This window comes from Meles meles, chromosome 6 (genome assembly GCF_922984935.1).
Source record: "Meles meles chromosome 6, mMelMel3.1 paternal haplotype, whole genome shotgun sequence".
Taxonomy (NCBI): domain Eukaryota; kingdom Metazoa; phylum Chordata; class Mammalia; order Carnivora; family Mustelidae; genus Meles; species Meles meles.
This window is the reverse complement of record NC_060071.1, coordinates 5,351,418-5,364,381: the sequence shown is the minus strand read 5'-3', so window position 1 is coordinate 5,364,381 and position 12,964 is coordinate 5,351,418. Positions and strand designations below refer to the sequence as shown.

The 12,964-nt window shown below is 49.2% G+C and overlaps 1 protein-coding gene across 2 annotated transcripts in view; it reads right to left on the bottom strand.

Moving 5' to 3' along the window:
• CRTC3 (CREB regulated transcription coactivator 3) overlaps positions 1-7,648 on the bottom strand; it is a 96,099-nt gene extending 88,451 nt beyond the window's left edge. For both annotated transcript variants that reach the window (XM_046010431.1, XM_046010432.1), the window contains exon 1: positions 7,388-7,648. In XM_046010431.1, the coding sequence (XP_045866387.1) occupies positions 7,388-7,519 (132 nt within the window). In that variant the 5' untranslated portion in view covers positions 7,520-7,648. The remainder of the gene's footprint in view (positions 1-7,387) is intronic.
• Positions 7,649-12,964: the final 5,316 nt, after the last annotated feature.

Below are 12,964 nucleotides of genomic sequence, written 5' to 3'. Positions count from 1 at the left end.
CCGCCGCCTGAGATTGGCTACCACCTACTCATTCCTGGCTCCTCCACTGCTTTTCCCTACATGCCTCATGCTGGAACTTAAGTTAGCAGCCTCTAGCCTGTAGCCACACACTTTAGTGGAACGTCCTTTAATGTCTGTACGAAATGAAATCCAAGCCTCACTAACTCCCTTTTTATAAAAAGTCTCACGAGGGCGCCTGGGTGGCTCAGATGGTTGAGCCTCTGCCTTCGGCTCAGGTCGTGATCTCAGGGTCCTGGGATCGAGCCCCTCATCGGGCTCCCTGCTCAGCGGGGAGCCTGCTTCTCCATCCCTCTGCTGCTCCCCCTGCTTATGCTCCCTCTCTCTCTCTGTCAAATAAATAAAAATAAAAAACCTTTAAAAAGATAATTAAAAAAATAAGATACAAAGTCTCACAGCGGCCAATCCCAAACAAAAATCCCAGCAGGCCTTTTTATAGAAACCGACAAGATCATCCTAAAACTGACCTACGGTAGTCAAAGCAATTTTTAAAAAGAGCAAAGTTGGAAGGCTGTTATCTTTCTTCCAGACTTACTCTAAAGCCACAGTAATTCAAGCAGGAGCAACTGTCACAGAGAGGTGGGGAACAACAGGAAAGAAGAGAGAGTCCAAAAACAGACCCACACAACATCTGGCCCAATTGATTTTTTTTTTTTTTTAAAGATTTTTATTTATTTATTTGACAGAGAGAGATCACAAGTAGGCAGAGAGGCAGGCAGAGAGAGTGAGAGGGAAGCAGGCTCCCTGCCGAGCAGAGAGCCCGATGCGGGACTCGATCCCAGGACCCTGAGATCATGACCTGAGCCGAAGGCAGCGGCTTAAACCACTGAGCCACCCAGGCGCCCCAAGCCCAATTGATTTTTGACAAAAGTATCACAGCAATGCAATGGGGAAAGTGTCTTCAACACATGCTGCTGGGATAAGTAGCTATCCTGGGGGGGAGGGGAATAAAAGCGGTCAAGTACACAGACATGCAGGGTCACAGGCACACTCAAACCCCAGCTCTGCCACTAATCAGCCATGCAACCGTACCTCTCCAGCCTCAGTTTACTCATCTGCAAACTGACCAGTAATCTAGATATACATTCCCTAGGGGCACCATGAAAACCACAGGAGATAATGGATGTAAAGGAGTCAAGAACAGCATCTGGCAAAGAGATGGCGCTCAATATTTAGCCCAAATCCAGTATGTCTACTCTTTTCTCCTCTTTTTTTAAAAAGATTTTATTTATTTGTCACAGAGAGCACATGTGTGCAGAAGCAGGGGGGAGGGGCGGGGAGAAGCAGACACCCCACTGAGCAGGGAGCCTGATGGGGGGCTCCGTCCCAGGAGCCTGGGATCATGACCTGAGCTGAAGGCAAACACTTCACCGACTGAGGTGCCCCTCTTTTCTCCTCTCTTAGAGGTCTCCCTGCCACAGAACACATCTAATATTTGTTTGTTTTAATATAAAAATGATTCTCCCCAAATATTCAAGCTAATTGAATGCTCCAGGCTGATGTGCTGTGTTTACACCACCGTTTCTCAAAACTACGAGTTGTTCTTCAAAGTTGAACTTCTAGAACAAGCTCCCAATCCTGTCTCTCTCTCCTTCCATTTGGTCCTGGCTGCCTCGCAACCTCCATCCCCACCAGGTCACTGGGAACACAGGGGCTCTCACCCAGATGACCAATGGCCTCCACTTGACTAGACCAAAGGACACGTCCTTAACCTGTCAGACCGAGTCTGCAGCTTTGGGCTTAGCGGCTGGACATGCTCTCCTTTCCCTCTCTGGTTGCTCTTTGGTCTTTTCTGCTGGCTCCTTTCTTCTGCCTCCCCTTTCCATGGTGGAGCTCCCTGGGTTTCCCTTGGCCCCCTCCACATTTCACTCTGAAGCAGGGCTCACAAACTCAAATGTCTACAGGTGCCAAGTGCGGAAGAGAACTAAGGGAAGCTCCTGGAACCACTGTGAGGAACACCACAGGGAGCGGTGGGGACTGAGGCAAACTGAACACGTACATGCACTTTCCAGGGCAGGGGAGCCACTATGGGAGCTCCAGGCAACTGCTACCACGTGGAAATGGAGTGAGTGTTATTAGATGATTTCATTTTTCAAAAGAAGCCAGAATCCAAACTTTAATATAAAATCCCAATATTCGGGTGCCTGGGTGGCTCAGCTGGTTAAGCAACTGCCTTCGGCTCAGGTCATGATCCTGGAGTCCTGGGAGTGAGTCCCACGTCGGGCTCCCAGCTCCATGGGGAGTCTGCTTCTCCCTCTGACCTTCTCCCTTCTCATGTTCTCTCTCACTGTCTCTCTCTCAAATAAATAAATAAAATCTAAAAAATAAATAAATAAATAAAATGCCAATATTCACCGTTGGTCCTAATTAAAAACAAACAAACAGGGCGCCTGGGTGGCTCAGTGGGTTAAGCCGCTGCCTTCGGCTCAGGTCATAATCTCGGGGTCCTGGGATCGAGTCCCACATCGGGCTCTCTGCTCAGCAGGGAGCCTGCTTCCCTCTCTCTCTCTCTGCCTGCCTCTCTATCTACTTGTGATCTCTCTCTGTCAAATAAATAAATAAAATCTTTAAAAAAAAAAATAAAAAATAAAAACAAACAAACAAACAAAACAGATTCAGGCATACCCTGTCCCCCCTACCCCAACAAGGACCAAATTAGAATTTAGGTCACCAATTTGCAAGATATGTTCTAGAAATTCTTTTTTTTTTTACTTTTTAAAAAAAATTTATTTATTTGATAGACAGATCACAAGTAGTCAGAGAGGCAGGCAGAGAGAGAGGAGGAAGCAGGCTCCCCGCTGAGCAGAGAGCCCAATGCGGGGCTCGATCTCAGGACCCCGGGATCATGACCTGAGCCAAAGGCAGAGGCTTTAACCCACTGAGCCACCCAGGCGCCCCTGTTCTAGAAATTCTTCTTAGGCAGCTGAATCTACTACCACAACCACACACCAAACGTACCCACATTTATATCACTAGCCTAGACTTCCCTCTTTAATTGGAGATCCTTGTATGTCTTCAGGGCCATATAAACAATTGCCTGCCGGACCATCTCCACTGAAATGCCCCACAGGCACCTCAAACTCAGCATCTCCTGACACTGAGGCACCTGCTCCCACCAGTGCTCCCCCTCTTAATGCAGGACACCTTGAAATGGCTCAGGTCTGAAAGCTGGGGATCATGCATTCACCCAGTTTGGTCATTTCTAGCTCTGAGTATTGAGCTGCTCAGCTCTCTGCCTCCCTCTCACGACCACCCGGGTGTCGAGGCCATCATCACATCTCCCGGACACTACCTCGACCTCCCTGGGGTTTCTCTGCCACCTCCCCCGCAGTCCTATCCACCGCTCTGGAGCGACAGGCATCCTTCTAAGACGCAAATCTCCCTTACTTCAACCCCTTCCTGTCCTTAAGATCAAGTCCCAAATCCTGTCTCTACAATCTGCTGCTTGTGAATGCCTCAACTCAAACCACCCTCTTTGTCCCCTTGCTGAACCTCATACCCTCAAACGGCTTCCCCACCCCATGGTATGAACGGTAGGACTCCCCACCATTCATTTCCACAGCTACAGCTGCTTCCCCGTTTGTAATAGTCATTAAAATGTGTCCTTACTTGTCAAAGGAATATCTTCTCCATTAAATCCTAAAATCTATGAGGAGACTGTGTTTTGCTTGCTCACTATTATAATCCCCAATGTCTGTCCTAACCTGGACTCAGTAAGTATTTGATGAACAAATTAATAAGACCTTTGAAGCACCATGTCTTCATCTCTGCCTACACACAGACCCCACTAACCACAGTGGGAACTCCAGCACTGACAAATGAATGAATGAACAAAGGAACAAATTCTTTCCACTATTGAACCCTTCTTAGCATCCCAGGTACCACCACTGAAGTAAGCCCACTAGCACTGTCTTCTCAAAATATTCCCACTGCTTCTTAATAAGGCTGAACCGCTAAAGCTAGAGTGAAAAATTCCCCATAATCTAGTCTCTCCCACCTACCAGGCAAACAGGATTTAACCAGAACTCTGAAGGATTGACTCTGATTATGTAGAGAATGCCCTGGAGGCCAGCAGAGGCTCCGAAAGAAAGACTGATGATCGATGTCTGATAGTGGAAAATCAGTGTATCTGCCATCCAGTGACCAATAATGAACTGGCTGGGGGCACCTGGGTGGCTCAGTGGTTAAGCATCCAACTCTTGATTTCAGCTCTGGTCATCTCAGGGTTGTGAGACTGATTCCACACTGGACACAGAGACCACTTAGGATTCTCTCTCTCCCTTCCCCTGGCTCTCATTAATAAATAAATAAATAAATAAATAAATAAAATCAGTTCTCGTTAATTAATTGTGAATGAATGAATGAACGAACGAATAAAATGAGCTCGATGGATTCTTCTCCATCTGGGATCTTTGGACGCTTGCAGGTTTACAGATACATGATGGGGAATCTACGTGTTATCTAAGAGAAGTGCTCAGTTCTGTAAATTGCATTATGAAAATAATCTTTCACATTTTTAAATAAGAAAATACAACTCAGCAAATGCAGTGTTCTCATTTGCCTTTGTTTTATAGGTACATTTATAGCGCCTGGCTGGCTCCGTCAGTAAGGCATGTGACTCTTGATCTTGGGGTTGTGAGTTTGATACCCAGGTGGATATCACTTTTTTAAAAAAGTGGAGATTACTTTTTTAAAAAATTGAAAATACACTAAAAAATATCACTTTTTTAAAAAAGGTGGAGACTACTTTTTTAAAAAATTGAAAATACACTAAAAAATATAAACACAGTGGACCAAAGTAGTATTATTTTATCAGCAACTGGTAGCAGAGAAAGAACGCGGAAGGAATTAACACATAAATGATGTCCTATACCGGGTGAAGGGCAAAGTGACATCCTAATTTTGTAGTAATTAGAACTCAGAACATGATGGCTGAACTGACTTACCCCGTGGGGCATACCTGATCAGCCTTACTAAACTCAATAAAACCTAAATTATACGTCTTCGCGTCATACCCATCCTGAGAGTTTCAACTGAGTTCAGCAAAACAGCATATGTCGTATCAAATTAATGATGTGAATTTGAATTTATTGCTTTTTTTAATGTTGAGTGAATTTATTTTGTGCATGTCTTTTAGTTATGGTTGTATCACAGTTATAATCAAAGGACTTTATGTACAGTGGATGTTTGAGCATATTTAAGTAACATAACCAAACTCATTTAAATAAACATGAAGGATCTGTGAAAAAATTTTGCCTAAGAAGAGTCCATACAGCGGTGCCTGGGTGGCTCAGTGGGTTAAGCCTCTGCCTTCGGCTCAGGTCATGATCCCGGGGTCCTGAGATGGAGCCCCGCATCGGGCTCTCTGCTTGGCGGGGAGCCTGCTTCCCTTCCTCTCTCTCTCTGCCTGCCTCTCTGCCTGCTTGTGATCTCTGTCTGTCAAATAAATTTTAAAAATCTTACAAAAGCAAAAAAGACTCCATACATTACTCATGGCTTTATCTATCAGGGATGCTTTAAAGAGGGTTTATGAATCCGGTGAGAGATAGGATCAACTCTAAGGGTATAGACAAACAGTGCCTGTATTTGCACACACACTTTATCTAAACAACACGTAACAACACACCTCCCAGCATTAGCCCTCAGCATTCACCCAACTGTTCTCAATGTGCTCTGAGCTCATCACGTCCATCCCTGAATCTAACCAAGGTCACACACGTATATGCCTGTGGACACCAGGCAGATAAATAAATGAGTGAAGCTATTTAGGGCATGAGGATAAACTTCTATCCAAATTCTCAGCTTTGGGTGCCGGGGTGGCTCAGTAGGTTAAGCATGTGCCTTTGGCTCAGGTCATGATCTCGGGGTCCTGGGATCGAGCCCCGGGTGTGGCTCTCTACTGAGCAGAGAGTCTGCTTCTCCCTCTGTGGTCTCCCTCTTTCTCTCTCAAATAAATAAGTAAAGTCTTTAAAAAAAAAAAATCCTCAGTCTTCTTTCTCTCTATTTTTACTTCGCATAAAAATATAAATATATAAGAAATATTTCATTTCCTGTTCATTTCATGAAAGGAAAACATCAAAAATATGATAAATGGCCAATGACACCTAGCTTCGGCGTGGGAGCTCATGACAGGGTGTGTCAACTGTGGCCAACTAGAGAATCCACTTCCAGCTGTGGGGGCAACCACCACCCAGCTCCGGGCAAAAGCTGTCTGTCATATGGGAATTCAGGATGACTTCTACCGGGTCCCCCAATTTTAAATATGGATCTAAAGATAGGAAAAGAAGAAAAAGAGTGGAGAGACCAGGGAAGGAAGGTGGGGGGTGGGAGGTAGGGAGGGAGAGAAAGAGGGAGGAAGGAAGGGAGAAAGAAAAAAAGAGGAAAGTTTTTTTTGTTTTTTGTTTTTTTTTTAATGAAAATCTCCCAATTAAAAGGCAGCAGATTCACGAAGTTTTCCCAAACCCCGTACTTGGCCAAAATAAAAGAAAAAAAAAAAGTGTCTGCAGCTGAGTGAGCGGGACCCGCCGCGTGCAACTCGGCTCTCAGCTCCCCTTCAAGCCTGCCCCCTGCCCAGCATCTGCATATCCTCCCCCGGGTTCGCGATGGTCCTTCAAGGTCAGCATTCGGGAGCCTCAAGGCCTGGCCCGCTCCCGCTGACCCTCCTCCCTGCAGCCCTGCGCGGACACTCCTCTTGGCTCTCCATCCTCCACTGCCTCCCTCAACAGTTTCCCAACCTCCGGGTGTTTGTCCCGGCTCGCGCCTTACTCACTGCTCCTGGACCCTCCTCCGTCACCAGCGACGCTGTGCACCTTGCCAGTTCTCGTTAAATCTCCGCGCTGAGCGCAGTAAAGCGGAGAGGAAAGCCTCCCTCGGCTCGCAACGCCTCCCCGGTGCCCCCCTCGCTGCCCTCGGCCAGCGCCGGCGCCGGGCTCACGGTGCACCCGGCTCCCCCCCGGCCCGGGCCCCGCGGCCCCCCTCGCCCCGCCGTCCAGAAGGGCCGGCTGGCGGAGGATGTGCGGAGACACGAGAAGCCGCACCGCCCGCCTCCGAGCTGTTTGCGATTTCCTCCCGGGGCTCCGTTCGCCCTCCCCCTCAGGCCGCCCTCGCGCCGCCGCCCCGCGCGCCCGGCCCGGCCCCTTGCCTCTCCCCGCTCACCCGGCCCCGCGACCCTCGCGCCTCTGCGGGCTGCGCCGGGGGCCGGCGGGCGGGGAAGCGCCCAGAGGCCGAGGCCGCGCCGACCCCACTCCCCCGCGCGGCCCCGGCCCGGCCCCGCCGCCGCCGCCGCCTCGGCCCCGCCGGCGCTCGCCTGCCGCGGCGGCCGCCCCCGCCCGCCCGCGCCCCGGCTCCGGCCCCGGCCCCGGGCGCTCACCCGCGACAGGGTGAGGTCGGTCATGAGCTGCTCGAAGGCCCGCGTCTCCTCGGCCTGCCTCTGCGTGTGCAGCGCGATCTTCTCACTGAACTTCCGCGGGTTGGCGCTGCCCGAGCCCGGCGAGGCGGCCATGGCGCGGGCCCGGCCCGGCGGGAGGGGGAGACGGCGGGCACGGGGCCTGCGTTTCGGCCCGCGCGTCCGTCCACAGGCCGCCCGAGCCGCCGCCCGAAGGCCTGTCCTCCGGCGCGACCCGGCAGAGGAGCCGCCGCGGCCCCACAGCCAGCGAGCGGCCGGGAGCGCGCCGAGGTCCGCCCCCGCGCGGCCGGCCCCGCCCTCGGCGCGGCCCGCCCGCCGCCTGCCGCCCGGCCCCGGCCCCGCCGCCCGGCCCCGCCGCCCGGCCCCGCCGCCCGGCCCCGCCGCCCGGCCCCGCCGCCCGGCCCCGCCGCCCGGCCCCGCCGCCCGGCCCCGCCGCCCGGCCCCGCGCTCCCAGCCGGGCCCCGGGCCTCCGGGGCGTCGAGACTCGCCGCGAGCCCGGTCGGCAGAGCACGCAGGCTCCGACGTGCGGGAGCCGCTGTGTGACTGACGGGCTCCGGAGCTGGGGGCATCCTGGCCGCGCGGTTCGCGTTACGACTTTCCAGCCGACGTCTGGCCACCCCTCGTGCCTCCCCGAACCCCCCGGGCCGCCGCTTTGCTCCCGGGGGAGACGACTGGGCGCCCCGAGCTCGAGCCTTCCCTCTCGCGGCTCCCGCGCTGCGGGGCGTCCGGCCGCCCGCCCGCCAGGCCCGTCCCCGGCCCGCGCCGCCCTCGGTGGGCTCAGTTCACGGTCCGTTCGGGCGCGCGCGCAGCGGAGCTTCCCAAAACACCACCTGGTGAGGGGCGCACCCGGGAGCCGCCATCCCCGCCCTGGTGCGAGCTCTTCGCTCCTCAGCCCCGGCCCCTCATCCAGGTTCTTGCCGAGTCTCCCCGGGACCTCCGCAGAGCGCGGCTCCGGCCTGGGGCCAGCCTCCCCGCCGTCCCCCTACTTCTGCAGCCCCGGGGCTGCTCTCCCACGACGGCGCCTGCACCGCGCGGACAGGGGGGCTGTGTTTCGTCAACTAGACAACACCAGCGACGCGCGGACGCTCCAGAAGAGTCCACTGACGACACCCACGCCCCCCACTCGAGATTAAACAGAAAACATGCCGCTTCGTTTACTTGGTGCTTATTGAAGAGATATAAAATTAGACCTAAGTAAAGCCCCACCCGTAGTTCTCCTTCCTCCCCCGGCACTGGGCTCAGGCTGGTGCATCGCGTTCCTCCCCGTGTTTTTATAGCGTTATGACAGACGGGGCTCTGCCAACTGTACAGAGCTCCAGTTGTCGATTTTCAGTTTTTCAAAATGACATCATGCTGAGTAATCTTTTGCAACTTTTCTCACTTCCTATTATGTTTTTGAGATACATTTGTGTTTATGGCTTTTTTTTTTTTTTAAAGATTTTATTTATTTGACAGACAGAGATCACAAGTAGGCAGAGAGGCAGACAGAGAGAGAGGAGGAAGCAGGCTCCCTGCATAGCAGAGAGCCTGATGTGGGGCTCGATCCCAGGACCCTGGGATCATGACCTGAGCCGAAGGCAGCGGCTTTAACCCACTGAGCCACCCAGGTGCCCCTGTGTTTATGGCTTTTAACTACTGTGCCGTATTTCGTTGTTTTTCATGCGTCTCCTAGCATCCAGCCGCATTTTTTCGAAATTTTAATATGAGAATCTATCTCTGTTAGCTGGAGTTTAGCTTGTTCTAGTAATTATAATTGGATTTATTCTCGTTGTAATTGAATTCTCTTTTATTTGGGGGGTATTTAACATATTTTTTCTTTATATTTTATTTTCTGCATTCCTGTTATAGCATCTGGGTTCAGTTTCAGAGAACAGAATTCATTCTAGATAGCTTAGGTACAAAGCATTTATTATCGTGTATAAAATGGCTAAAGGGCTTCTCTGGAGGGCGGGAGAAGTAGGGTCTAGGCTGAACCTTCAGGAGTGAGGTGGAGAAGCATGCTGCAGGATCCGCCACCAAAAGAGCCACTGGCCCTTACTGGCCCCATCTGGAAGCCACGTAACTGAACGGCTGGCTAGTGAACCGCATGGCTAGTGTCCTGATTGGAACCCACCACGAGAAATGAGACACCCCTAAGGCAGTGCTCACCCACAAAAACAGCACACACCCACACTCTGCTTCTCTTCCACCTTACAAATCAAGTAAGAGAAAATTTGATCAGAAGAGCCCCAAAACCGAATCCAGAATCCTAGCTTTTGAAATACAGGAGGGCCCAGGAAGACGCAGGAATGGGTTATGAGCTAACTCCACCATACTCATCCAGCGACTCACCGAAGCATTTATCTACCATGCATTTTATTGCACTGAATGACTGGTTTTTACTTCCACATTTCCCGGATCTGATTCGGAAGATACTCATTCCATTTCTATTCTTATTATGGTTGTTAGCCTGATCATTTTCAATTTTTTAAATAAATACATGCAAATTGTTTAACAATAGTTTTACAAGGCCTATAATCTTATTTTTAAAAAAAGATTTTATTTATTTGCACACACGAGAGAGAGAGAGACAGAAAGGAACACAAGAAGGGGGAATGGGAGAGGGAGAAGCAGGCTCCCCACCAAGCAGGGAGCTGGACATGGGGCTCGATCCCAGGACCCTGGATTGTGACCTGAGCAGAAGGCAGACGCTTAACAACTGAGCCACCCAGGCACCCCAAGGCCTATAATTTTAAAAAGAAGTAATTCCCATTTTCCCCATAAATAAGCTTGTCCTGCTGTTTTGTGATTTTTTTTTTCCGTGTTAGATATTGACTATTCCTTTTCTACCCTGAAGAAGGACGCTCTGGCTATTTTGTATCCTCAACAAAAGTTTGATCATCCTGCTCCCATTCTTTCAGTGTCGTTATATAATAATTTTTGGTAAATCAGTAGTAAGTGCTTACCTAGCATACCATAGTTTCATTTTTCTACAGTTGTGGGGGCAGGGGAAGTTAATTACTGCCTCTGATTTTAATTTACTTAGATTTCTCTCAACCCGTTACAAATCCTTTTCTCCCACTCTCCAGCAGAACAGTGGAAGATATGACTGCATCTGTGAATGGTCGGTCTGGCGGGACCTTCCCTTCCAGGGCACTTTGACTTTTTGTCCCACCCAGACCGGTTGCTATGTGGGTCGACTGCTGCCCCACCATCATCCTGAGGTCCCTTCACCCCTTGTCCATCCTCTAACCTGCTTCCTGCAAGCCCCCCGCCCACCCCGGCCCGATTGTGCTGGAGCCTCACATACTTCTTCACTGTAGCGGAGAACATTCCCCCCTAGTTTCTTGAGCAAAGAAAGAGTACATTAAACCCTTGCAACTGTGTGTGTGTGTGTGTGTGTGTTGTGTGTGTGTGTATTTTACCCTCATATTGGAGTGATAGTTTGGCTAAGCATAGTCTTCTTCACTGGAAATCCTGTTCACTTGGATCCGCGAACACATTGCTTCCCTGTTTTCTCACTTCTCACATTGCTATTGAGAAGGCCATTCGCATTCTGTTTCTTTTGTGGGTGACCCGGTTTTTGAGGGCCTTATTGTTTATTTTTGTTTTGTCACCCCCGTTCTCTGAAGGCTTAATGTTCTGGTGTTTTACGATGATTTGCCTTGGTGTGGGGCTTCTGTCATTGTCCATTGTGCTGGGCAGTGATGTGTATGTAGAAACTAGACGTTCGTGTCCTTCAGTTCTGAAAAATTATCTTATTTTTTAAAAGATTTATTTATTTGAGAGAGAGAGCATGAGCAGGAGGAGGGGCAGAAGGATAGGGAAAACCAGGCTCCCCATTGAGCAGGGATCCCCACCAGGGGCTCAGTCCCAAGACCCTGAGGTCATGACCTGAGCTGAAATCCAAGGTCAGCTGCTTAACCACCCAGGGACCCCCAAATCATCTTATTTTTTGATAATTTTCTTCTCATTTACTTTGCTCTCTCTTTTTGGAAAATCTACCAGCCAGTTAACAGATCTTCTAAATTGCTAATTGCTAATTTTCATATACTTTCTCTTCTATTTTCTATTTCTTTTTCTTTTGTTGTCGCTGTTTCCTGATACATTTTCTCAACTTTATCCACTGACCCTGCTATTGAACTTTTATTTCTGCTATATTTTTAACTTCTAAGAGCTTTTTCCTGGTTTCTGAATATATTCTTTAAGATTTTATACTTATTTGAGAGAAGAGAGAGAGTGAGACTGAGCAGAGGGGAGGACAGAGGGGAAGGGAAAACAGACTCCCTGCTGAGCAGGGAGCTTGATCTGGGTCTCGGTCCCAGGACCCTGAGATCATGACCTGAGCCAAAGGTAAAGGCTTAACCAACTGAGCGACGCAGGTGCCCCTGAATATTTCTTTTTTAATAGCATCCTGTACTCATTGCATGAATGAACTATTAATTACAGATTATTTATGTCTTTACCTTTTCTTCTACTCCTTACATTGTCTGCCTCTGTTTTGTCTGAGCTCATTTTTTTTTTTTTTTTTTTGGTTTATTTTGACCTCCATCTAGAGGCTTTCCCCAAATCTCTGGTGATCCTTGACTCTAAAATCATAATTACGACAGAGATGATAAATATGTATAGATTCCTTTTTTCTGGAAATAAACACATTTTAAATATATAAATTTAAATATTCTGTAGTAGAGATTGCTAGTTGTCTCCCCATACTCATTCTCTCCTCCTTCCTTTATTAAAAGTAATCTGGAGATTTAGCTGGGTTCATCATTGCCCAACTAAAGCCAGCTACAGACTACATTTCCCACTCTCCCTTGCAAAAAGGTATGGTCATGTGCTTATGTTCCACCCAATAGGGTATCCTTTGCAAATAAGTGTGGTCATGCGATTCTGTTCCTCCCCAGAGGGTGTGAACAGAAGTAGTATAGGCAACTTTCTCAGGCAGTTGCTTGAAAAGGGGGAGTGGCCTGTTTTCTCTTCTCTCCGGCTCACTGGCTGGAATATGGATGTTGTAACTAGATCGGGAGCAGCTATCTTAGATCATCAGATAAAAACTCTGTGTTGAGAATGCAGAAGAATGGTAGCAAAGGGACCTAGGATCCCAGCACTGTGTAACCACAATATTAGCTCTGGACTGCTTCTAGATCATTACATGAGTGAGAGATAAGCATCGATTTTGTTTAAAGCCCTGTTATTTTGGCCTTTGTTACAGGAATCAAACCAGGATCTTTTATATTTAAATACAAAAATTTGTATAAACATATCAGGATATGGTTAACTATAATAGCTCCCTTTGGGGACGTAGGGACTACTGGGAAACTTTTATTTTCTGCTTTACACATTTCTAAATGATTTGTATTTTTAAAAAGCAAGTATGTATTACTATCAACATCACAAAAAAGTAAGAAAGAACAAATACCCCTTAGTTTTAAACTGACTGTAAGCTATGTGTGCATGCATGCGGCTCTTTTTTCTAAGTAGGCTTTGCACCCAGCATGGAGCCCAACACATGGCTTGAACTTGTAACCCTGAGATCAAGCCCTGAGCTGAAATCAAGAGTCG